Below are 27866 nucleotides of genomic sequence, written 5' to 3' on the forward strand. Positions count from 1 at the left end.
GTACTTTACCTTTAATGCAGTTTTCAGCATTGAATATTATGATAAATTAATCTGAGACTACATTTTAGATGCTAAAACAAGCACCCATATACACTTTTTTAGTATATTCCGATATAATAAGCAGAGGAAATCCCATGGCAGTTACTATCATCAGTTACTATCATTTAAAATTTACCATTGAGTACTATTACTATTGAAATTGTAAACGAATCATTTGTCACTCAGTAATTCAAATGTAAGTGGTATTTTGAAATTAAAGTTAAATATAAAATTAACTGCATTTTAGAAAAGATTTGCATGCCAAAATAAAGTTAAAACAGATGAATTTGAACAGACTGTATAAATCATTCCATTACATAAAAACATTAGTGAATGATCTATATCCTCCACAACAACCTGTAACAATGCAACTTGCAAAAATATGAGATGGAAAAATATTCAGCAAGGCACAAGGAATAGTTCGCTGGTGTTCTTTAAGTCTGCAATGGACAAACTTCACAGAGTGAGATGACCACATGATTATGTTAATTATATGGACCATCTTTCACATGAATGGTGCTTCCCATCTTTCACTACAAAATATCATAATGAATGTTACTCACATGAAGAACTGCGAACCATTTGTATCTTTGCCTCGGTTGGCCATTGACAAAAGGAATGCTCTGTCATGTTTGAGACTAAAGTTTTCATCTGTGCGAAAAAAAGAAATATCCAGTGAGCCCCTCCCTACTGTCCAAAAGAATTTAAAACCCATTAGAAGCATTACTAACAAGAAGCAGCCATTCAACCCATCCATTTCATTTACTTGTTAATGTGCAAAGAGTGGTTCAGAGAAAGGCTTGAAAGTTTATGCTGGCTCCCAAAAACTAGTTTTTATCAACAAACCCTGATCAAATCAATATACTACTGGCATTAAAATTGAGGCTGCACTGTACTTTTCCTCAGAAATGTGCCACATTTAATAGTATTACAGGCTTTACGTACTTCTCAGATAATTAATGTTTAAACTTCAAAGTCTCAAACATAAAAACTAAGAACTGCTAAGTAAATATCCGAATTGTAAGGAAATGCAGGCTACATTTGTGGGTACATGCATGCAGTATTTCCAAGCAATAACAAAGCAACACAGATCATAACTTTCATTTGTTACAGATATGTTCTTTACATACATAAAAAAAATATTTCACCTCAAAAATAAAGCTTTTAACTACACCAAGTTCATTATCAATGGAAAAAAAACAACAATTAATACCTTTCAGTGACCAGCATAATGAATCAAAACCTCATTATTGCAATAATAACATCAAGATACACAGGTCAATTACTATGTATCTATATATACACCGTATGTTTTGGCTGAAGAAACAGAAACACTACAGTGTACAATATCCATAGCTTCATAGATCAGTACAACTAATGATTCCAACTGGAGAGGAACTAAGTCTTCAATCAGATCACATTTCCATCCATATATTGATCATGGAAGACTTTTTACCCATTGTCACGATGAGAAGGGTGTAAGGGAACAATGTTTGAATTGTGTTACTGAGCTGTATATATCTCTTACCTTTTCATTTTGCAAAAGACCACATTCTCTATAAATAAAAGAATATGTTGAAAATTTTAGGCAGGAAGATAGGATTTTTCATTAAAAATTGCCTAACCTCCATGCTGAAAGTCAGAAAAATTTCAAAATTACCTAAAGTTCATAAAATAAAAAAGTAGAATACCCACAAAGAAGGAAAGTAAACTAAAACAAAAACACTATCTGAAAACCATGCATTCAGTTATTCTTCATGCAACTTAGCCTCATGCAAATAAGGAAAAGCTGATAGCAGATTACATTGAATATATGTAAAGGGACTTCGCTGCTGTATCACACTTTCAGTACTCTGTTGATATGTCCCCATTGTTGTACATGTATACTTACCTTCAAAGTAGCCACCAAATATAGATTCACCTCCTCTTCCATTACCTACAACATTGCAAAAGAATTCTACTCAGTGAACACTTTTTCCTGGCTACTCAGAAGTAATGCCATTTAACAGGAATTTCAAAGTTTTTTATGCTAAAGGAACCCTTTACGAGAAACCTCTCTCAATAAGACAAAAAAATTATACATAAAATCAAATAATCCTGGAACTTATCGTTAACAACCCTACTCCTGATTTTGAAACATTAAGAGCACTGCAGATCTACTTCATCTACTTCTAGTATCACAGTAAATTCTGATCCACCAAGACTGTTGATTTTACACAATACCAGACCTGTGGTGCAAGGATCTGTTTATAGCTAGTTCTAAGTTAGAAACCTATGGTCTAAGTGTGCTACAGTTTATCCTGGGGAGAATGATGAAAAATGGTCATGTCTGATATACACAGAATTTGAGTTTTTATCTATGCTGCAGAGTAACTTGGCACCTTCAATTCAGGTACCCCTACATAAAGGTATCCTATATCATTGTACAAATGCTATCGGTAGGGCACAGACTAGCACATTCACTGTGCAAGAACTAAGGGGATGTTTGTCTACTCTCTAAAACACCTCCTACAATGGCAATATTACACTGAGTGCAATAAGTGGTAATTTATCCTGATGTGCACATTTATCCAGTTCAACTTTCAACTTTCAACTTGAAAGTTGAAATGCCATCATACAGGCATTCATATGCCTGCTTGCACTGCCACAAACAAACAGGCATGACATTTGCCATTTGAGAATAAGCATTACTGTGTTTAAAGACAAAAGAAATACTTTTATGTAAGTTTTTGTAGAATGGGAGGAGCACAGGACTGAAATAGTAAAACAGTGTGCAGTACACATCAATTTTCCTATGGGATTAATAAAGTCTTATCTATCTATCTAAGAGGACCAATCACAAAAACAGACTTACTCCCTACAGTTGTCAATAAAATGCCATAAAAATACTGCTACCAAAATGATCACATTCTTTCAAATGCACGCTTCATTACCAAATATCACACAACTTTTTTCATCATCTTACCTTCACACATGCAAACACAAAAGTCACACATTTCCTCCTACGCATATATTATCATACTTTTTGCAAGTTATGAGAAACCAGCACTTTAATATTCAAATCAGTTAACAAGGGATAATTACTTGCCACCATTCAAAATACAGGTAATGCCTCTGCCAGTGCTTAGCACTGCTACCTCGCAGAGCTGGGGACCTGGGTTTAATTCTTGGTGTTTTATCTGTGTGGAGTTTGTATGTTCGCCCCCTGGATTTCCTCCAGGTGCTCTAGCTTCCTCCCACAGTCCAAAGACATACTGGTAAGAATTTGTAAAAATTGTCCCTGGTGTGCTCGGCGATGGACTGGTGTCCCCTCCATTGTGAATCTTGCCTTGTGCCTATTCTTGCCAGAACAGGCACTGGCTCACCAGCGACACTGTACTGGATAAAGCAGTCAGAAAATGGATGGATGGCTTCTGCCATGTTGCAGTACTTTTTAATGTCTATTTTATTTACACATAATTTGTCCTGTCTATGATGTTATGAACTGAAACAAAGAGCATTATAACCTGAAAATGTCTTACCTTCAGTAAAATCCCCACCCTGGATCATGAAACTCTTTACAACTCTATGGAAGGTAGAACCTTTATAACACAGTTTTTTTCCTGTGACTTTTCCAGTTCCTTTTTCGCCTGTAAAAAGGAAAAAAAAGTGACTCACTATCTTCAGATAGAAAGAGACCAGCTCTCTTCAAGTAGCATTTGTCATCCAAGTTAAACAAGGTGTTTTTTTTGTATTCATTACCTATTACATTTAAACTTCCATTTCAGATTGATATTTTATATTTAAAAAATGACAGCAAAGAGCTAAAAGCAACAAAACCTTTTTACTACTACTGGTGCAGAAATTTATGTTCTCCTCCCATTATATTTAATAGCAAACAGGAGAGACATAAATTCTAATTATACAGCAAATTGACTCAGCTAGCAGAATTTACACACAGCATAAGCATAGCTACTCTCTACAGATTCGCTCTTAGGAAAGCTTGTAAGTAATTAAAGAAGCTCACATTAAAAAAAATATTAGTGCTTTTAGTGGTCAAGAAAACATTAGTATTAATCTCTAGAACACCTGCTTAATGAGATCACATCAGAAAAAAAACATCTACTCACATTGTGCTTTAGATTTCACACCTTAAAAATGTATTAACCAAACATCCAATCTGTTTTATCAAAATTAAAAATTATTGCTATTATTTCCAGTAAAATTTTTTTTGCATTTGGCAAGTGTTTAAAATTCAAGTCTATTACATTGCTGAAACAGAATACAATTTATTATCAAGTAAGTTTAGTAGGTTGACCACTTTAGAACTTTAAAACAATAATGATAAGAAAATGATTCACAATAATTCCATCTCTTTAAAGGGGAAAATATCAAAACTACAAAAAAGTGAGCTCCATATTAATTGAACCGCATGGACTGACAAAACCCTTTAATTTACCCGATTTTGTTGGTCTAACAGACTCAAAAGACATAAGCATCGTAAAATGGTTCATTTGAGTTTTGAAGAGAAACTATTCTGGAGGGTGGAATGCTAAGAGGATTGTGGCGGACAGATGCCAATGGAGTTACAGAGCTTAGGCTGAGAATAGCTGACTTTGTATTTTACTGAAAAAAAAAGCAACCTGGGGGTTTTTAGTTTCATACAGCATTGATAGGAAACTCCAGACGGGCATGCAATGAGAGGTGGAAATGATAGGAACCATTAGGAAGCTTAGAAGAGCAGAACAAGACTTGCTAAAAGACTACTTCTGCCCTTGCCAGAACCATTTTAATTTAGAGGATGCTGAGAAAACTGATAGGTCACATCGATCCCAACCTTTAGCTGGAAATGCGCAGTGACCTAGAACTACCAGTGCTGATATCCTAGCTAAGGTATTGATGCCCTGTGAAACATTAGCTTCTATCGCAGGATAACACCTAAGACATTTTCTGGTGTCGCCATATCACATAGAAAAGCTCTGACAATTGTCAGAACGTTTAGGTATTTTATGCCACACTGTGACAACTGAGATTTTCCAATCCAATCTGTCAGATTGACAGGGTTTTTACAGTTTCTGTCTTCTAAATCAAGTTGTCTTAGTTTTGTGACATGTAAATCAGTCATTATAAGCTTAACCCTATAATAATGGCAAAGTTTATATTTAAGGTTGCTTACCTGTGCATAGACAAAGAAAATTTTTACTTGTTTTGGGACAGATATCTGAAAACAGCTGAAAGACAATGCGTCCAACTGAAACAAAAAAGAGGCAAGATTAATTGATGGCAAGAGAAAAGTATTAGTAAAAAATGTGTCAACACTAAGCAGGTATAACAGAAACAAACAATACATATTGTATAAAATGTTAAGTCAGATATTAATATTCGGTTTAAATTTCAGAATGCTATTAATTGTTACAAAGCAAGTACCACATAACCTTACACTGCAGTTATAACAAGCACAAATAAAGCCTTGAATTCTTTAATGATATTGAAGTAAAGGATAGATATATATTAAGAATTCTTCTAGCAGCTAGTAAAAAAGTAATTACACGAAAATGGCTGAAAAAAGAACCTCCAACAATGTTGTGAATGAGAAAAATATAATGGGAAAAAAAAACTCTCTCAGATTGCAGACAGAGAGGTTTAGCAAATACTGGGAAACATGGATTAAATGTATCTCCCTACAGGGACTTATGCAGTGATATCTATGTGTAGACGTTTTTGTTGTTTGTTGCATTTCTTATCAAACAAATGTATTTTTTGTATGACCCTCCATACCTTCCATACCATTCCAGGCCACAACAGACATTGACTATTTCTCCATTCATTTCCAGTCATTTTTGAAAATAAATGCATAACAGCCCTTATCCAATGCTGCCTACTCATAACCAATAATTTAAATCTAACAAAGATGTTCACAATATTTGACATTTTGGACAGTGGAATAATGAAACTCAACTTCAGTCATGGGGAAGCCTGTTTATATAATGTATCAAAACACTGTGGTCCCTCATTATGAAATAAAGCAGCCTCAAACACCATGACCCTTGTTGTGTACACTTTTTAACAATTGACATGACATTTTCTTTAAATCAGACCTACCAATTTGGAGAGAAAGGTGTTTCCCGGCTACACATATTTTGGTGGAATTTGTATTTTGTCTATATATGATACTTTTTGAATTTGGAACAAATGGTATTTGATTAGAGATATCTGTCTCTTATACAATATTGGATGAATCCAATATTGTATATTTTAATATGAAAAGGTGTGGTATTTTCTGGGAAATCTGATAACATTACATGTCACTTTGATATGAAAAATAGTTCTGGGAACGGTTTCATGTAAATTAATACAATTCACAATGCAAAAGGGGAAGAAAAGTGGATCATTTTGAATCGCCAAAACCTTAGACTGTAATTGACAAGTATCTGCAGTCCTATGTAATACAGACTGTTGGCTTGACAGCCCCAACATACTTTTTTCACTTCAATTATAATTCTGAAACTAATCAGCCCCTTCTACACTTAGGCTTGGAATTATTCATTAATATAAATATTGATAGAAAAACACAGTGATTGTATTATTGCAAAGAGAAAAAGCAAGATGACAGATTGGAAAGAGTCGCTATAGTTTCTCTTTAAAAATTCTAGCCATTTGACTTAAAAACAATCTCTTTATTACAGAGCTAATAATAGCACATTTATTTGAAGTTTTTGTTGTTTTCCTGTATTAGAACTCATCTGTGCTGGAATATGGGTGCACTGAGGGGGGATAACACTTCATTATGTGCATGAACTTCTTTAGCTAATTATAATTCTCCTTAAGGGACTAAAGCTGCACCCAGGACTAATCTGAGGGAAGTAAATCACACAAAAGCTGCTGTGTTCCTCAAAGGCAGCTCTACTTCCTTTTTGAGTCTTTCAAATGTGTTAATAAAGAAAAGAAGTGATTATGAACATCTGTATTCTCTGAACTAATAACTCCCTACCTCCCCCACCCACCAACACAACAGAAGAACACTTTTGAATCATTTGTGTAACTATAATTTTATACCAAGCTCCATAAACAAATTGCCAAAATGTTATTTCTACAGAGGCAAATTACACATCCAGTACAAAACAATCAGCAATTCCTATGTTGTTCATACTTATGATATTCAACTCAATGAACACTAGAAGAATGTGATATAACCTTAACTTGAAAATAGTTGCATAATGCCTGCAGAACATTAAAGCTGTTAATGAGGAAAACATTGATCAACGAGAAGGTTCATTAATGAAAGAATAAAAAAGAAAAAGCAAGATTGCTGATTGGAAACTTATGATGCTACCGTTACCCCCTCTCTTTAAATAAAACAAGTACATTACGTTTTCTTCTCATCATCTCCCTGAAAACAAATTAGTCAATGTTTAAAATAAAAACTTACACACAATTACTTCTTTGATAATTGAATTTTGAATTTCTTTGCACGGAAGAAGATGAAAAAGTATATACCAGTTTGTTTATGTAGCGCTACCTAAAGCAATTACCATTTTCAACCATTAAGACATTAAAAACCAGGGATATTACGATATCCAGCATATTGTTTAGGGACCAATATCATCAAACGTATGATTTTGACTGTGACATAGATATTTAAATGTGGCTCTCTCAAAATATTTTAAGAAAAAAACCCTTATTAAGCATGTTAATCATCAATTAATCATGTTAAAAATCATAGGCCGTTTTAATTTAGGACAGAACATCATATGACAAGTAAACTGTGCTAATCAAAATAATCAAAAGACTGCCTTGCACAGACAATCTTGTTTGTAACCTCTCATTTTCATAGCTGCTATTCTATGGTTGATATTTCCTGGCATTGTTTCCAAGCTCACACTCCTGCTGCTGCTTTTTATATTACACAGGAGCAGAGAACTTTAATTACTACACCAATTTCTTAGCACAAAAACAGAAAGATTTATTGAATTTAGCTGCCAACATTTAAGGAATTATGTGATTTTCCTCATGGTCTACTCCACAGCAATTTAAAAGTTATTAACAAAGAAATATTCGCTGCCATTTCACTTTTGTGAACCTGATTCATTGCTTCTTAAGATTTGATATATACCTATTCATATAATATTAAAAGTTTACTTGCCAGAACATCACCTCTGACAGGCATGCTTTTACATTTATTAATAATTTAATTGTGACCTTTCAGAAAGCACATTTTCTGAAATAACCTAATCCATGCAAAATGGCTTAAACCATTTAAAGTTCCCAACAAGTAAAATAGTTTATTTGTTACTTAATAGTAAATTGTTAAACTGTGGTTTACATAAATATAGGTTATTTGTTCCTGGAAAAAAAAATCCCTAAGAAACAACTAGGATAGTCTGGATAAAAGGCTAAATATAAATTACAGAAGGATATTCAGGAAAGGTTCAGGGAAGGACTGGGGTAATTCACTGCACATCAATGCTCACTTCACAAAAAAAAACAAGATTGTAACTGTTAGTTCATTATTTTAAATCAGAATAAAACAATAGCAAAGAGAAGCTTCTCTTACCTGGCTCCCTATTGATCTCAACATCGAAGTAGCACTGGGGACGATCTTTAATCCCCATTATTAACAAAGTCCTGAGAACCTGAAAAGGGAGAGAATGTACTGATAAGCAAAAAAAAATCCAATTCTTATGCCTCTTTCCACCATGCAGCATTTAATGAGCTTCCCAATCTCAGAGTGAATCATTGTGCCTCTCATTAATGCCAGCACATGACTAAACACAAGAGAGCTTACGTTTCAAAACCAATGAGTGAAATTGCCTTGTCTACCAAAGATATGTAAATTCAAATTCTCTTCTACTCTGAATACCATCCTGTTCTACTGTTTGCATGTCAGATGCAGAAAACAGCTGTTGTCATATAATTAAAGAATGCATAAGATAGAAATACTTAGCAAGATTTTTGAGTTAAAGAAAAATACTACAGAAACAAAAAGTGTTAAAACCTGAGATGTTAATTAAATGATCCGATATTAAAACGGAGAGAAAAACATTCACAAGCTTCTCTCCTCACATTTAATTTTAACCTGCCAAAGTGCATTTTCTCCTCAAATCAATTACAAACCAGTAGGTTTTATGTTTATTTTGCAGATGTACAAAACATCTAAGTGGGGTTTGGTTTGCTCATGACTACTAGTTACGCAAATGTATTCCCATTTTTTGTTCTTAACTTGGTAACAGAGAGAGTCAGCTCTGATATGCAAAACACTTTTTAAAAGCTAAGCAAATGCCTTTCAGTTTGAGTGCCGGAGGCATCATTCAGAAAAGTCAAAAAGAAAGCTGCATTATACACTAGGGATACTTTCTAGCGGGAAGCTTCAGATCGGATTCGAGCCAAGGACAATTTTTTTTAACTTGCGCTTCAATCCAGGAAGTTTTTTTAAGACCTATTTCACACTTTATTTTTAGAAACAGTGAAGACCAAATACTGCTTTTTGCCAGCCTATAAAAATTGATAATCCAACATCTAATACACTACTTTGTGTAGAATTACCTGAAAAGGGACTTTTACACCTGAGGCTTCGCTCCTAACAGTGGAAACCACCAGTTTATTAACTTTCACTCACTTCATCAGCAACAACATGCCTCAAATCTAAGAATATATAGAAATGTAAGGGGTGGTTTTATTTATGTAAATGTGGATTTACACCATTACAGGATTGTGAATAACTGCTTCTTTGCAAGCTAATGTTCTACATAATTACAATTTGTTCAAACAAAAACAGGCAGTCCTAATGCCAGAGACAGAGAGCCTACTACAGTGCCAATGACTTTTTTCAGCTACCAGCATTTGCCAACTTTTCCCCTCAATTTTTAGCCCTGCTTTTATGATGGCAGTCAAATGATTCTATTAGGCAGATGTCTTATGCATCTGTTTACAATGCTGTTTCTCATTTTCAGTGCTCCATAGAAGGTAACCATAGCCAGATTAAAGCAGAGCAATACAAAATGAATGTAACACGCTGATGATTTCTAAAGTACACTCTGAATTCAATACAGCATTTTAACGCATTGAGTTACTTGTTTCTCCTGCAACTCATATTGCAAAAAAGAGAGCTCACTTCAGAAAAATTGTTTTAAAAAAACTTAAAATGTTACAACATAACACATTTACACTACATTTGCCTCAAAATCTGTACACAACATGTTGCTTTCCAGAACTCATCAAATGCTTAAGAATTGAGAGATGCTTAGCAACACATAAAAGCCTCATGTCATTTATTACAACAAATAATTTGTGTCTATACATCATCACAAACTAGTTAAATGATTTTAACTAGGTTAAAATGGCAGAAATGTTGGCTACTAAATAACTGTGACACAGTAACCTTCAAAATAGCAAAATGAATATTTTGAAGATGAAACACTACAGATGTGCTCATGTTTAGGGAACTCCTCATGTATACTTTCTTTTATTACAATTTTCGGAAGCAGGCGATTTATATACAAAACAGTTATTCTCCAAAGTGGGGGAAAAAAAGTTGACAATCTCTGTGAGGTACAAACTTAAACATGACATCTCTCTGCAACTTTTAATGCAAAGTTTGTATTTATTTACAGGTTTGTAGACATTCAAAATAAAACAGTGAATATGGCACCTGTCAGTCAGTATTTAGTAACACCTCTATTCGCAGAAATTACAGAAATATTTACTCTCGAACATGAGCTCCTAGAATTTGTTGATATTGAATCCATTCTTCCTTCCACCTGCACAATGTTTTCTATGCCACTGGCTGCCACACAAGCACACATGCTTAACGTTTGGAAAGGTGTTCTTTTCTTCAAATGCTGTTTTTTTCTCAAATGTACCTTCGGTGGTTGTGGCAAAAAGTTAAATTTTTGTTTCATCAGTGCATAGCACTTAGTTCCAAAAAGTTTCCGGTTTATCAAGGTTTCAATTTGCACACTTTAGATGTTGACGTTTCTGATGAGATCACTGGAAAGGTTTCCTTATGACACCTTTCCAGCGCAGATCATTTTTGTGTAAGCTGTGCTGTATTGTGGAACAACTGCAGTGTCACTCAAATGTTTCTGCAGTTCCTTTCCAGTGATCTCTGGGTTGTGATATATAGATCTGATGATTTTTTAAGCAGTCCTAGTTTAGATTTTTCTTGGTTTTCCAGATCTTGCTTTGACTATAGCAATAGTTCCCTTTAACTTCCATTCAGATGTTTCTGACAGTTGAAATTGCAAGGTGGAAACATTTAGAGATCTTTTTATAGCCTTCCCCACTTTGTAAATGATCTTTATTTTCAAGTCCTTATTTAGATGCTTAGAGGAGCCCATGGTTGTTGAAAGCAGGCAGAACAACAATCACAACCTGAGATGTTAGAAGGGCGAGAGTATTTGTTCAATTCACTTAATTTAAGGCCTAACACGTCAATCACATTTTGGGACCTTCGAAAAACACAAATGAAAAAAGTAGTAATGAATCAGATGGAAGGTTGTCGAAACTTTTGCACCCGCCACATTCACTTTATTGTTTTTCAATCTGTTAAAATCAGCAAATAAACAGTAAATTGTCAAATACTATTTGGAAACTTTGAACACAACTGCACCTTTGACTTTCCTTAAAAATGACCGTGCATGAACACCTTTACAAAATGTAAGTACTAACAATTTCACAGAACTGGCAAATTCACAAACTTTAAACATTTCAGAGCAGACTTTGAGACATTTTCACTTCTACCACTTCTTACATTACAAAAAGAAACAACCGAAAGGGGGATTTAACATGAACCTGATCTCTAATGAAACAAGCTCCAGCTTACATTGATCTGCACAGTGGACTGCTTAGTAACAACATGAACCCAAATACCAGGCAGGCTCTACTATCAGTTTATCATGTTTTTCCACTAGTCAGACTTCCTATGCATTTACCCACCAAACACCTGGACTGGTTTGTGCTATTGTACAAAATAGAAAAGGAGGCTGCCATGAAATTTGTTATAGAAAGCTGACCTTTGTACATTTTTACATTCTCAGGCACATTCTTCTAGACTCACCCTGGGGAAAAGAGGAGTGTAATTACACAGGTCCTCCTGCAGTGCTCACCACTGTCTGCCTGTATTTATTTTTAGCTGACATGCTTCTGCTTCTCTGTACACGTTGCAACCAATTTGATGCCTGATGAAGGGTGCTATTCCGTATTGCTCTCACTGGTGAGCTATTACAGTATAATACACTAAGGGAAATGTGCAAATCTTAATAAACATTTGAATAAAAAATGACAGCTAGTGTAAAGAAAAAACACTAGCCTAAAAAATACAAAACAAAACACCTTTTCAGAAGCTAAGCCGAGGGTCACAGAGTTCCAAAGAAGAAATTAAAACACAAAAGAACGAAAAAGAGTTTGGTTTGGACGCTAAAAACAAAATGCCGAAAAATGGTAGCTATACAGAGAAAAGCAGCAGAACTCAACTTGTTGCCCATTTCAAGTCCACAAAAAAAAAATCTCACCACGTGAGGAACCAAAGAGAAACTGGAATGACGTAAAGAGCTGTAACTCAAAACCTTTGTTCGGATGAGGAAATTGTCCAAATGTCTATATCAGGTTAGAAATCATAATGATGGGCCAGAAGGGTAAAGTGTGTTACAAGCTTCTCAAATAGCCAAATGACAAAATATGAAAGGAAACTGGGAGAGAAAATGGAAAATATTATGTATTACATACCCACATTAAAACACAGAAGTTTGAATCTGCTTTCTGGGTTCAAAAAACTAAAAATAGAAGGCATATTTAAAAAGGAACAATATGACTTCATCAGTCAGTGACTTACAATGGCCTCAGGAAGGTTGCATTGTAGGGGAAAGGTTGCTCTTCAGCATCATGATGACCCTACGTTCGTAGCCAAACTAAATATAAACTGGACTGGCCTCCCTGGCTGACTGACCTTCATACAGGGAAATGTTACAGGATGATATTCAGAGTAGTAAAAAAAGAAACACAAATGTTCTCTGTAAGACTATTGGAACCGAAAGGTTAAAAACACATACAAAAGCATCACTAACACTTTTTCAAAAGGACCACTCCTTTATAGCAAAATCTTTACAACCTGAGATAGTCAAAAATGTTTGCAGCAAAATGATTTCATATAAATCTCTAGGCAATGGTGTTGTTTTCTTAGTAGAAGCCAGGTGTTTCTACAATATGTTTTATCTCCAGGGTTGGTAACCTTTGTTAGAGAATTCATGAAAGTCTAATTTCTTCACCTTGGTTATCTTCTGACAATGCTGTTTGGTGCAGAAGAAATATAAATTACACACAGTCCTTTGTATTCACAGGGGATAGGCTCTTGAAGTGTCTGCAGATAAAATAAATATACTGGGGAAAAAATCTTCGCTATAGCATATATACTATGCATATACATAAACTATACAAATCAACATGTGACACTGACATGTCACATAAGAGAATATGACAAACTACAGTACTGTATAATCTTCAATTCTAAAAATTAACACAAAGCACATACCTTAATAGCTATTGAGTGCACTAATCTTTATGAAGATGTGTTAAAGCAGGAGAGAGATGTAATGGGTAACAAAAGAAAAAACACACATTATGGAATTTTGAACTGTACCTTCGAGAACATTCTAGAAGCTTTCAGATGGCCGGACTTAGCCTAACACCACAAGTATACAAACTGTGGATGAGGAGGAAAAGGTGTACTTGCCAAATTAAAAACTATTAAAATATGTTGCCATTTAAATAGGCACAAAACAGATAACAGATTTGACATGCATTTCTTAGCAGAGACCCTTCTCCAGGGTGATTTACAATACATACCAAATGTACTTGTCCCCAGAAAATATATGAAACTGACAATAACACAATGTGTATGCCACAGACTAACAAATCAAGTGGTGCGCAAAACAAAAGAGTAGGTTACAAAAAAGTACACAGCACAGCGAAGGCAATCCAATGACATGCATTTTATTTTAAAAGAAAAAGAATATTTAAACTTGCTAGTACATATAAGCAAAGAGCACATTCACAAATGATTTGGGAAAAGTCAGGGGTATGCATTCATTGCAATGCATATGGCTCACTCAACTCCACCAATGCCTGAGATAACACCAGATACAATACTTTCCTTATTCCATAACCTACAGACATTCTGTGAATGCAAAACTTTGATATAACGTGCTTTAATCTAAAGAATGAGATACTATAATATATGCATTTTCTGCATAAAACCACAAATTCAGAAGGATTGAGCAATAATGTGGGTCTGTTTTAATCCAACATCAGGTTTACTACTACCTCTTGAAATTAAGTGCTCTGACACTGTTTTGCAAGAAACATCCCAGTAAGCAAATGTGCTAAATGGACCATTTAAGCTGCACATAAATCCTCATAAGACAAACAAAGGGACTCTTCAATAATTGTGGCAGGCACTGGTTTTTGCACATTTAGACACATGCTACTTCCATTTAAACTATCATTGTACTCAGCATTATGAATTTAATAGTTTTTGAACAAGATGGATTTCCAAAAAAATATTCAAAAGATTTTTGGCTGGAACAAAGAGAATGTTCTACCTTATAGACTGGTCTCTTTATCAGATCTCCATTCACAGACATTGCTTTAAATTCACTACTCGAGTGAGGGCCTTACAGAGTCAGGTGTATTATTCTGAAATCATGTGAACAACTATTATAACACAAAAACAGAGGCCCATCATTTCACATTGAAAGGCTTTTGATTGAGTATCATGAGATTGTATGTCATTATTATATGAATCACTAGTAAGACCTCAGTTAGACTACTGTGTAATTATTATGTTATAAAGAAAATCAGAATCTCTGGAATCATATCAATTCTGGGGCTTAAGGGAATGTTCCCACACTGACAGGTGACAGAAACTGAATACTTGTAGTCTTGAACAGAGAGGACTATGAGGGACCCTGTTACCAGTAATCAAAATGCACTACAGTCTTAGGTATTCCCTGTTTATTGCCATGAACCTGTGGTGAAAGATATAAACAGAAAACCCTGCTTTAAAAAGAACATGAACATAGGAAAAACACTCTATTCCCATCATTACTGTTATCTTTTTAAATTTAATAAATACTGTTAAATTACACTTAGATCACTTGATTCTTACCTTTCTCCTACATTTACTTAATCATTAATGGTAACAAAAAGCAGTTCTGATTCCTTGTAAGTTACTCAAAACAGGGACTCTATACTCAATCATGCAACTATACAGACTTCTACAAAGTTAGATGCAGGTACCATCATCATCTCTATATAACGCAGTTCACAGACTAGTTTTTTTAAGGAACAAGTACAGGTTTATTCCATGTTGAACAGAGAAGAAAAGAAACATTTTGGCTGTGAAACCCAACATCTTGTAGTTTTTCTTAATGTGAACTCCATTGCTAAGGTGATTTTTTTCAAGCGAACACCGTTACTTTGCCTCTTCTCAATTTTCTTTCTTTTTTGGCTGCAACACAACTTTAATAAAGTTAGTGGAGTATTTTTTTCTTGTTTCACTACTCTCTCATCCTAGGGTTAATCCCGCATCAGCAGGGTCCGCTCGTCGACACGCCCGTCTCCATTTGGTGGTTTGAACCAAATCTTTGAGCTGACGTTGCCATTAAATGCGACCGAGAATACTCCAACCGGCGCGTCCCTCCGCCTGCCGTCAGAGGGGGGAGGAGAACAAAGTCTTCTTCTTCTTCTTTTTCACAGCCTTAGTCCCAGATTGTCCTGGGGTCAGCTGCTTTGGTTGCTCTTCTCCATTTGTCTCTGTCGAGCACATCTTCCTCACTCACTTCACATACCTCCATATCTTTTCTCACACAATCTATCCATCTCTTTCTAGGCCTGCCTCTTCCTCTGTTACCTTCCACCTCAAATTCCATTACCCTCTTTGTTACTTCCTCAACGTCCCTCCTCATGATATGTCCATACCACCGTAACCTCGCCTCTCGCATCTTCTCAACCACATCCACCACCCTACATCGTCTACGGATTTCTTCATTTCTGATCTTATCCTTCATTGAAATCTGCAGAATCCATCTCAACATCCTCATTTCAGTTCTTCTCATCAAGTTCTCTTCCCTCTTTCCAACTGCCAAGCATTCAGCTCCATATAGTAGTACAGGTCTAATCACAGTCTTGTACATTTTGCACTTTAACTTTCTAGGAATTTTCCTGTCACAGATTATTCCAGTTATTTCTCTCCACTTGTTCCATCCAGCTTTCACTCTTTGTTTTACTGCCTCCAGTGTTTCTCCTCCCTTTACCAGTTTTGATCCAAGGTATTTAAAGTCATCAACTTGTTTCAGTTTTCCTCCATTTGTCTCCTCAACATTGGTCATAGTATCTCCTCTTCTCTCCATTACCATTATTTCAGATTTTTCTGCATTCATTTTCAGTCCACCCTTTTCCAGACTCCTCTGCCATTTGAACACTTTCTCCTGTAGTTCTACTTCTGAGTCTGCCATCAGTGCCACATCATCAGCAAAGATGAGTTCCCAAGGCACTTCTGTTCTTACCTCCTCTGTCAGTGTGTCAATAATGTTTATGAAAAGGAAAGGACTTAGTGCTGATCCTTGGTGTACTCCAACTGTGATTTCAAACTCTTTTGTCTCTCCCTGTTGTGTTATCATCTTCGTAGTTGCATCTCTATAGGTTGCTTGAACTAACTTCACCATGCTTTCTGGTACTCCTTTCTTCCTCAAGCACCAATACACCACCTCTCTGGGCACACGGTCATATGCCTTCTCCAAGTCCAGAAAGGCCACATACAGCTTTTTCCCTTTCTCTAGTGTCTTCTCCTGTAACTGTCTCATCACAAAAATGGCATCTGTTGTGCTTTTCCCCGCTGAGAATCCAAATTGTGAGTTGTGGATCCTGATTATCTTCCTGAGTCTCTTGTCCAGAATTTTTTCCAGGATTTTCAATCCATGGAAAACAAAGTAAAGGAGGAGAACAAAGTAATATAGCCAATTCATAGAGGGGGATTATTAGGAGGCATGGGAAATTTGGCCAGGATGCCAGGGTTACACCCCTACTCTTTTCGAGAAACACCCTGGGATTTTTAATGACCACAGAGAGTCAGGACCTCGGTTTTACGTCTCATCCAAAAGACGGCGCTTGTTTACAGTATAGTGTCCCCGTCACTATACTGGGGCATTAGGACACACATGGACTCCAGGGTGAGCGCCCCCTGCTGGCCTCACTAACACCTCTTCCAGCAGCAACCTTAGTTTTTCCCGCAGGAGGTCTCTCATCCAGGTACTGACCATGCTCACACCTGCTTAGCTTCCTTATGTTTCACTACTAGCAAAGGAAAACTCTAAAACTGGGAAATGTCTTAAACAGGAAATAAATGATTTATTAAAGTACTTTTTGGTAGGAGCAATGTTTCTTACTGGTTCTATTGTAACTTAAATTTGGTTCCATCTCTTCATATGGAAAGAGCTAATATTGCTACACAAACTTCACAGCACACAGTTCTTTTTTCTGTTCTAAATCCAAATAAAAAAAACATATTTAAAGCCCCCATCAGCTTCAATGTAACTAAACTTCTAATCATATTTCTATCCATCCTTCATGAATTAGGCCTACAGCCTGTGTGCACATATCTCTATTACTCATGAAGCATACTAAACAAACAGTACAATGTAAACTATTTTTAAAAGCACTGACCTGCCTGATGTCAAATGTGGAACAATACAGGAAGCAAATGCTATGGTATAAAAATCATATTGGATTTTATAATTTATTCAAAGAAATTTGTTATATTTTTTTATCTCTATACACAGTATGCGGCTTCTCAGCAGGAACATGTGCTTTTTGACTTTTTAAAACTGGAAAAAAAATAGGTAACTAAATGGAGTTTGGAAATTTGTAATATTTTTCTGTCTCTATATATGTAGCCTTTCAGCAGGTTTTTTTTAACTTGTACTAGCAGAAAAAAATAATCTATAATGTTTGGATTCTCCACAAGTAGTTGAAAATTAGTTTTAGAAAACCTATAAAACTAATTTCACCTATGAAGATGTGAGGATGCAACTCTGCAACCCATCAGAAATACTGTGCAAGATTGATATGCTAAAAGATTCCCATCTTGGGCAGGCTTCCAATTTAAATGCATCCATTTACACTTGAGTGCACATAAGTTCAAAGGACCTGTTAAGAAATCACTCCAATTCTGCATACTTCTTCAGCCATGCATAACAACCATGTGTGCAGATATTCCAGACAATTAGATGTACTCTAAGATGCATCTGAACCATCAGTTAGCCAGTATAACAATTTAGTATTATACATAATATTAAAAAGAACAAAAACAACAAGTACTGGACTAGTAATTGATTATCTATTACTAAAATAAAAAAATTGCTACCGAGTTTCAGGTGGAGATTATATTTGGAAACTTATAATCATAGTATAGGAAATAAAACATTCTAAAACAATGTACCAGGTGTAATTCCTAAACAATTTAAGGATGGGATTGATTTTTCCTTGCTAATTAATCAGAATGAATGGTTACATCAACAGCACACGGCGAGCTAGTGATCTTACTACAATACAAATAAGTTACATCAATTTTGTGTTGACAGCAACAAAATCAGTCTGACTAGAAAGCAACGAGGAGGTTTTCGCTCAGACAACATAACTTAAATCTATAAAATAAAAATAATGCAATTTTTACTATAGCCTGAGTGAAACAAAATGTTGTACTACAACATATCGATGGACAGATGCCTACAACGAACTCTATTAAGCTCTAAAGTTTAACTGCCAGCTAAATCATGATTTATTCCTTATTCATTTTAACCTTCAGTGGGTATCTTCTTACTTTTAAACGAAACGCAAAAATGGGAATAATTTATTTTCAACACACTGAAGTTTAAATATATTTGTAGAATGGCGTCATCTGTCATCTTAAAGGACCTCTTAACTCAAAGACCAGCGATTCTGCATCACAGAAGTTACTGCGAAAGCCAAGACAACACAAGAATTCATGAACACGAAATTCACATTTCGCTACAGTATCGTTAGCTGTAAAATACAAGGGTCTGATTTTTGACAATCCCGGTAAATTGACGATTATACAGAAAAAAGGCGAAAGGGAGAGGGGGTGGGGACGACGACAGTAATCCATTACCAACCAAATCCGGATCTTAATCTCTCTCGCGAAGTGAAAGCAAAAGTCTCACTTGAACGTTGTCATTAAAACCACAATCAGTCTTAACTTCACACACATATAACGTAACTGCATTTCTTTTAAAAGAAATGCAGGTTTTACCTCTATAATTCCACAACTACACACAAAGAATACACTTAACTCTCTGACGAGTTTAAGTCCCCTTCCACGAAACAACATAATACAGTTATATTAGAAGGCCTGATGAGGGGACTTTTGTTTTCGGTTTTGGTTTTATGCCCATGAGAGATATATGATTTGCCTCAAGTCCGGTTTATAATCACACATATTTGAGAAATCAATCCAAATAATTTGCACAGCAAACTCTGCTCTTACCTGCGCTCTGTGTTTATGGCTGCGACTGAAAAATGATCTTGCTTGCGCTGCCTCTGAGGGCTCTTCCTGCCACCCGTTGGCTGCCGGGAATTTGGAGGATTCGTTTTAAAGACAAAGCTCAGGCCGAGGGGCACAGTGCAGGATTTCTAAGATGTGAAAAGTGAAACCTAAGATGAACTTCAGTTAGATCGATGTGTTGTATTTGTTTTGGTGTTTTTCAGTTTTCATTTATTTGAGAATTGTGTGTTGTCATCTAATGTTGATTAGAATACGTAAGTCTTCAAATATCTTAATTAAATGAAACAATGCGTTTCATACTGTATATACAAAAGTACCCGAGTCCATAGAGTACCTACTGTATAAATTAGCACCGTAAAGACTGGAACTTTCTCGTTACCTATAACAAATCTTTGCCAGTGGTTTTAACCAACTTTTTATATCGTCCGCTTAAGTCAAAATCCAAATTTCTCACAGGGGAAAGATACTGTACTGTACGTACTTCACAGCACTTGTAAAGGCTGACAGAGATATCCCGAAGAGATCTCATTTTAAATGCTTGGTACTGTAATTTGATCTGTGGGTCACGAGTGCCTATAATCATGAGCTATTACACTTAAATATTTCCTAAGGTATTTCTAGACGAGGTTTCAAGTTTTCTACCAGTCTTACATAAGGACAAAAAGAGAGCTACCCTAAAATATAGATTACGACATTAAAGGTCTAACAGTACACAATCACTATTAAACGTTTTGTGCAGAGAACTGTAGAATATAGAAATTTACCAAAGTATTTTTTTATTTTCATTTTATGTTAGATTCACCTATTTATTTCATATTTTAATAGGGGTATGCTAGTCTTTTTGCAAATGTTACAAATTCTTCAGATTGAACAAAGTTTTTTGTAATTAAAGAAATCTTCATCAATAATTCTATTATTTTCTTGGAGGCAATAAAAAAAAGTTCAGTTTACATTCTGCCTGACAAAACTTTATCTCAGTAAATGGCATATCTACTGTATCTTCCACACATATTGATTTTGGTAAATAGAACACTTACATGACTGAAAAATGTACTAACAACCAATCTAGAGCTACAAAAGATGGCTTTCATTCTAGTAAAACAATGTCTACATCTGTTCAAAGGTGCTAAGTGTAGCTTTAAAATGAGAATGTTGAGTGGGTTGAATTGGCAAGATTGTCTGACAGATGTTTTGCTGTAAGGATGATACAAATGGACCTCATTCAGATTTACATATTATGTGTTTTATGGAATGATGATGCAAATATGTATTTCTGCTCAGTATCTTAATCCAGCAATTTAACTGGCATTTTAGTCAGCGGTAATGATTGAGTATTCTTAACTGATTACAGTTTATACCCACCTCTTAAAAACCTTTTCCTTCTTTTGTTCTGAGCTTGACTGCTGAATGACTTTGCTACTTGGTAACTTCAGTGGTATTTAAAATCACACCTTACCTCTTAATTATTGGTTCAAGTAGGCGTAATTCCCCCTCTCTTAATTCTTCTAAGTAATAACAAAATTACTTTGAAAATAAGCGTTTTGCATAGATAATTATTATTGTTGTACTTTAACCATTATTTTGAACTAAACATTAACTACATTAAAATACAAAACCTTCACATTTCATACCACACTATAAATGTTCAAAATTAACAGAATTTCAATACCTATACAGCTTGAGGAATTACTACAGAGTTTATCATATTAAATCTGCAGAATCAAAGATTTTGAAAACATTTTGTATTAGAAGTTTTTTTTAATAATTCTATCATATCTTTTAGTTTCTTAAATGTCTCACCAAGTTCACCAAATGAGGTAAACAGTATATGTGGAATTCCTATATTCTTAATTTATTCACAGCACTTATTTTTATTGATTGTTTCTTTACAGGTGATTGGCAAAATACAAAATGAACATGGATTAAATAATAATGACTGATATTACCTTCTATAATCATGCACATACTATTGGGCACTGTGGCTAAGGATCTGTGCCTGTGGCTGGGAGGTTGCTAGTTGAAATCACACAGCCAGCAGAGGAATCCTACTCCGTTGGGCCCCTGAACAAGGTCCTAACCCCAACTGCTTCAGGGCACTGTATAAATGGCTGACCCTGTGCTCTGACCCCAAGCATCTCTCTCCCCACCTGTGTATCTCATGGAGAGCAAGCTGGAATATGCGAAAAGACAAATTCCTAATACAAGAAATTGTTTATGGTCAATAAAGTGATCTTATCTTATTGCATTTAATGTAAATGCTTTAATTCACACACCTAGTGTTTTTATGAGAGGTGGATTTGAATACAAATTCCAGTTTTTACATATATATCTACTAAAGACATACACGTATGGCAAGTAATAAAAAGAGTTCCCCATGCTTAGTATGGAAAAATTCTATAACTAATTTTAGGCTCACATTTTTCCTGTTTCTGTTGCTAAAGATATTCCCTGTTTTTAAGTGCTTGAAAGGGTCTTGAAAGACAAAACTAATACATTATTATGTGCCTTACTACATTGCTTTAAAGATTCCTAATGAGTGAGGCCAATCTATTTCGTTTGACTGCTAGTAACTTTATGTTTCAAGAATTCTTTTCCTTCCTTAAAAGATCTTATGTTGTGGAATTCAACTGCATATCCTGCAAGCTTCATCCAGTAACTCACATTCCCCTCTGTAAAACTGTCTCCTGTTTTCTGTCTGGAATGGACTTAATTTTTTACTTATATTAACTTATATTAAAGTTATATACTTATTTCATCAGGCCCTGCTGGTCTTGAAAAAGACCTTTAAATTGACTGGTCAATGCTTTTCATGATTTTGAATACCTGTTTTGATGCTCACATGTAATCATCCAATCTCCTTAATCCAGTGGTTCCTAACCCAAGTCCTAAAGGATCACTGTCTTCTGGTTACTAGTTCCAAATGATTTCTTAATCACAGATTAATTGATTTCAGTTTTGTATCTGAGGTAATTTGTTTTAATTTTTAGGTAGAATAGGGTTTATTATTAGTCTTAGTCTCATGTATCACTTTTTGAGTTTCAGAACTGTCCTCATTCAGGTGTGTGGCCTAAAATGTAACCTACTGGACTTCTGCAGTAAGAAAAATCCTAATCATGGGAATATTTGATACATTGCCATTCCCAAGTGTGTCTGTTGATTGTAAATCGATCATCTAATCAAGAGCTGTGTAGTCAGACATAGGGATAAGTAAGTTGAGAGGAAATATATATAAAGCGCTTTGATTGCTGTGGGAAATCCTGCAAGTATAGAATTTTGAAACCTGACTAAACAAGCCAGCAGACTAATTAAAGTAATCAATTATCCCTGGAGATTTAGATAGATGGATACTTTATTAATCCTGTGGGGGTAATTGCAGTGCAACAGCAGCCTGGTACAGTCAACAAAGCACAGTGTAACAAAATTATGCTATAATACACAATACAATACAGTAAGTACAGTCAGTGAGAAGTGCAGTAAAAAGTAAAAAAAAGGAGTATACAGAAGTGTTCACAGTACAGAAGATAGAAAACAAACCAGAATGTACAGTACAAAAAAAAAGATGTATTGCACATTATAAATATATTGCACAAATCCCAAGCATATTTTGCACAAAAATCAGTTGTAAACAGGAAATCAAATCAAATCAAAGTTTATTTATCAAATGCAGAACAATACAGCGTGCAGCAGTAGTTGCTGTAAACAGATAATTCATGTTTAGTCCAAAAACACATCAATGTTGCCCCTGCCTAGACACACAGTGGATAAGCTGTAGAGTATTTTGGCAAGAATGGCCTCCCTGTCGCACCGTGGTTGGATCAGCCTATCGCTGAACGAGCTTTTAATTCTCACAAGCATGTCATAGAGGGGATGGGAGATGTTGTCCATGACGGCCATTCATTTGGACACCATTCTCCTCTCAGCTAAAACCTCCAAGAGGTCCTGATCAGTTTTGTATTGCTTTCCCATACTGTCTGGTTATGTCATAGATACTAGTTACTTGCTCAAATAAATTAGGAACGATCTGCCTCTTTAACAATATGGAACTTTAGTCTTAATAAGTTAAATCATATTTTAAAATATTACTTTTACTGAATTTATTTACATGTACACCTTCCTAGACATAGTCAATGACAATACATTGTTTTACTGTCTTTTTAAGAATCTCCTTCGGAAGGAAACGCACCACAGTTTCCCATGATCCTTAGCTGCTTACAGTGGTAGGACCTGCAAGACCAAGCTGTCAAACTAAAGCAATTGCCATTATTATTGTTACTATTATAAAAATAACAGCGGTTCCTTGTTGCACATAAAAACATAAATTACATTGCAACTAACGATTTGCATTAAAAGTCCCAAGTCACAATGAACCGAAGGATAATGAGGTAAGAAAATAATCACATCTTACAAGCAACATAACATTATAGGAGACCACTGCTTTGTGCAATTTAAACTCCATTTGGGTAACATGTATTAGCGATCTAAGTTTTAAGTAGTGGCTCTAAAATAATAATTGTGTGGTCTGTTAATCTGAGGAGTTGTAGACTGTCTTAATGCTGCACCATGTGAGTGTCGATACAATAAAAGTCAGTTTAGATTATGTGCAGTAGTCCTCTATGTGAACGCGTGCAGACAGTAAAACGATTTCTTAATGCTAGTTTAGCTTAGTCCCCTTTACATATTTATATAGATATAGATATAGAAATATAGAATATAGAATTTGATAGCTATAGGCTTTCGTTATTCGTTTTTGACATACTGTACATTCGGAAGTATTGGGTGTAGCAAATCACAGCTAATGTAAACGACTATTTGTGAGAATTTATTGGAGCGAAATTATGTTTAACATACTGTATTAAGGGATGTTTAGCAGGTCATTTAAAGTCATCACTTCCAAAACTAGCTATCCGTCAGTTTAGCGTTGCAAAGGCAGGTGACAAGTGTCCGTTTAGGTGTTCGATGTAAATGTACAGTACGATTTCTAATTTAGTTAAAATTATAGAGAACCGAACGTGTTGATCTGTATACAATGAAAGCAGAACGTAATAAGTAAGGAATAACTAATTTTGTGGGGAAAATGATCTAAATCTCAAAGTCCGTTAGTCCAAGTTCAGATGGGCCTCCCTTAATTACAAGCAAGCTATGGGGATAAAAGCAAAACATCCGGGACTCGGCTGTAACTTGTTTCGTCATAGGAAATTTAGATCTGAGCCAAAAACTGGTTTGAAATTGTATAGAGGAATTAACGTATTGGTTCGTGAGGGGTTTACACATTTCACAGTGGTTCGTAGACTGTAGTTAGTCGGGTTATAGTAAACGATATTAATTATGCCATACATAACAGTGGAATAATAATATAACTTATTTAGTCAATTTAGGATATAGAGCGAAACATTTTTCTATAATCCTTTTACAGACACATGGAACATGCACAGTTATACTGCGCACATCAAAATGCTAATAAATGTACTGTATGAAGTTCCTTTAAATTTACCTGAAGCCACTTTAATGGGGACCAAACGTATGATTTGTAATGAAAGACAGCAGAACAGCACAGGAAATTTATAAGCATCAATGTGATGAGAAAAGTACATCAGTAAGGCTTTGCGAATAAGACCTCCAGTATTTGCCGGTTTAACGGCAGAGTGGGTGTTTTTTTTTCTGATTTTGAGTTGTCAATAATCAACTCAGCTAACAGCCACAACCCTGTATTGTAATGGTGATTAAAAGCTTCTTCTGTCTTGTTCCTGAGCTGCATGTTATTTGATAGGCTGCACGCTCCACAGTGAACTATAGGAGAGGAAGCAGTGACTGGAGTTATGCATCCCTCTTTGACGGTGTTGCAAGCTCACAGGGCTTGGCAAGTCTTAAGGGGCTCTCTTGCAGAGCAAACCAGGGAGACCCTACTCAGGCATAGTTAGTGAACTGACATATCCCAAGACTGAAATGGAGATCCATCCATCCATTTTCTAACAACTTTATCCAATTAAGGGCCGTGGATGAGCCAAATCCTATCCTGGCAAGCAACGGGCACAAATCAGGATACACCCTGATAGGACGCCAGCCCATCGCAGGGCACATACAAACAAGCACACACTCACACCAGGGACAATTTTCTCAGAAGCCAATTAACCTACCAGTATACTGTATGTTTGGACTGTGGGACAAAACCGGAGCATCCAGAGGAATCCCATGTGAACTCCAGGAGAACATACAAACTCCACACAGACAGCACCCCAGTTCCGAAACTGAACACAAAGCCCTGCGCTGAGAGGCAGGAATGCTAACCACTGCATCACCGTGCTGCCCTGTTCAACCACTCATGTTTAGTTATGTGTTTGCACTGCATGGGCAAATATAGTATTCATAAGGATTTGTAAGAAAAAGTGTCAACAGTAACAGTGTGTTTCATCTACAGGCTGTCTCTTCACAAGTGCCACCGTGGACCATGTCACTGATCCTGTTTGCCTTTGTGGTGCGGGTTAGGGATGGGCTCCCGCTGTCAGCGTCCACAGATTTTGAACACAACAGGGAATTGCATGAGCGCAAACAGCAGCTGAAGACGATATCGAAGGCACTGACATTGTTTCCAGAGAGAGGGACAGTGAAAGGCCATGAACTCAACATATAGTAGGTTCACTGTGGTTCAATTACTTGCGTCGGATCATTTGTTTTACTGAAGTTGCACGAACCACATTCCTCTACAAATTGTTGGTATAAATCCTCTCTCTTTGAATAGGAAACAAATTCATGTAGAAATCTCTGTGTGGGCGATAAGCAGTATTACTGTAATAATCAAGCCCTGATATTCCTAAAACAGTAATGTAGTTAGATATTCCAAGAGCAGACATTTTTGTTAACCGATTTATTTTTACTTTCTGCGTCTGGTATGTCTGAGTTCGTTTTGTCATCAGCTTAGAGCTGAATTAATGTTGAGCACAATAATTTCTACAGTGTAGCTGTTTTTACTTCAGCTTTATCACCTCAGAAGGAGTTTCCTACATGACTATTTGCTCCAGCGGATTCCCCACCACCATGGCCTTCTGCTTTCTGGAGGACCTCAGATGGGAGTTCACAGCAGCCTTTGACAGCACCACAGTTGCTCTGGCATCCAGACCGTATTCATTCCTGGAATTTGGTGAGCACAGAGAAGAAATTAAAAAAACTGTTCAAGAGCCATATTGTGCTGTTTTTTAGACAGTGACAATTTTTAAAATCCTTAGCTTGGTGTTAAGATGTAAAAGAAAAAAAGTGTCGATATACATGGATGCATTTGAAAGATTGTAATTGAAATAAAAGTTGTCCCATTTTGCCAAAGTAACTTAAATAGCTAGTTGCATAAATTCTCAACAAAAGGATGGTACATTTAGAAGTTAAGTCCTTTAACAGCATGAAATTTTATTTTATATAAACATAAAAGTCTCTGTGTTGCATTAATAGATGCTTTATTCTGATTTTTTGCTTTGTTCATCCATACACCTGTAGCATTAGAAATATCATCTTTAGGATATGAATATTTTGCAGGAAACAAGTAAAGCATTATACATGTATAATACATTTATTTATTGAAGTGGAGTGGTGGCACTGTGACACTGTGGCTAAGGATCTGCACCTGTGGCTGGAAGGTTGCTGGTTCAAATCCCGAGGCCGGCAGAGGAATCTGACTCCATTGGGGCCCCTGAGCAAGGCCCTTAACCCCAACTGCTCCAGGGGCGCTGTACAATGGCTGACCCTACGCTCTGACCCCAAGCTTCTCTCCCTGTCTGTGTGTCTGTTTCTCATTGAGAGCAAGCTGGGGTATGCGAAAAAAGACAAATTCCTAATGCAAGAAATTGTATATGGCTAATAAAATGATCTTATCTCTTATTTTATTGTATGCAACATTCAAGGCTTTAAAAGTTTGTCAGTGCTGTGACAGGGAGTACCTACCATTCAATTGGGTGCTCTATAAACTCTTATTTGGTAGTTTTTGAAATTGATTAATATTAAGATTAATCTTATCTTTTCATATGAATTAATTGTTGCTTTTCTCCTGAATTTGTACAATAATTAAGACGGTGTCATTCAGAAGATGAAGCATCAGTACAGCAACTGCAACTCCCCCTCACTCTCTATGAGCCTCATGGATATTCAGGAAGACCTCAGGGCAAGGCCTCCCGAAATCCTGAATCTGGAGGAGATGGTGCTGAGCAATGGGACAGCCAATGGGCACACAGAGCCTGTGTCAGGAGCTGGTGAGATTTGCATCTGGTTTAGAACACAAAACAATGTACTGTTA

General features: G+C 35.9%; 2 protein-coding genes across 14 annotated transcripts in view; one reads left to right on the top strand and one right to left on the bottom strand.

Annotated features, from left to right (window-relative positions):
* Positions 1-19717, bottom strand: part of nktr (natural killer cell triggering receptor) — a 42418-nt gene extending 22701 nt beyond the window's left edge. For 2 of the 9 annotated variants that reach the window (XM_088642996.1, XM_088642993.1), the window contains exons 1-6: positions 19574-19717; positions 8573-8651; positions 5195-5269; positions 3561-3668; positions 1931-1975; positions 603-690 (exon numbers count right to left, since the gene is read on the bottom strand). In XM_088642996.1, coding sequence (XP_088499122.1) covers positions 603-690; positions 1931-1975; positions 3561-3668; positions 5195-5269; positions 8573-8630 — 374 coding nt within the window. In that variant the 5' untranslated portion in view covers positions 8631-8651; positions 19574-19717. Of the gene's footprint in view, positions 1-602; positions 1976-3560; positions 3669-5194; positions 5270-8572; positions 8652-19573 lie in introns of those variants that run through there. The other 7 variants (XM_088643002.1, XM_088642999.1, XM_088642994.1 and 4 more) reach the window with 6 other exon arrangements.
* A 4075-nt stretch (positions 19718-23792) lies between these two features.
* sec22c (SEC22 homolog C, vesicle trafficking protein) overlaps positions 23793-27866 on the top strand; it is a 48712-nt gene continuing 44638 nt past the window's right edge. For 3 of the 5 annotated variants that reach the window (XM_088643010.1, XM_088643009.1, XM_088643006.1), the window contains exons 1-4: positions 23793-23973; positions 26007-26218; positions 26563-26726; positions 27643-27822. In XM_088643010.1, the coding sequence (XP_088499136.1) occupies positions 26037-26218; positions 26563-26726; positions 27643-27822 (526 nt within the window). In that variant the 5' untranslated portion in view covers positions 23793-23973; positions 26007-26036. Of the gene's footprint in view, positions 23974-25340; positions 25449-26006; positions 26219-26562; positions 26727-27642; positions 27823-27866 lie in introns of all 5 variants that reach the window. The other 2 variants (XM_088643007.1, XM_088643008.1) reach the window with 2 other exon arrangements.

The sequence above is a fragment of the Lepisosteus platostomus genome, chromosome 8 (assembly GCF_059453375.1).
Source record: "Lepisosteus platostomus isolate fLepPlt1 chromosome 8, fLepPlt1.hap1, whole genome shotgun sequence".
Classification (NCBI taxonomy): domain Eukaryota; kingdom Metazoa; phylum Chordata; class Actinopteri; order Semionotiformes; family Lepisosteidae; genus Lepisosteus; species Lepisosteus platostomus.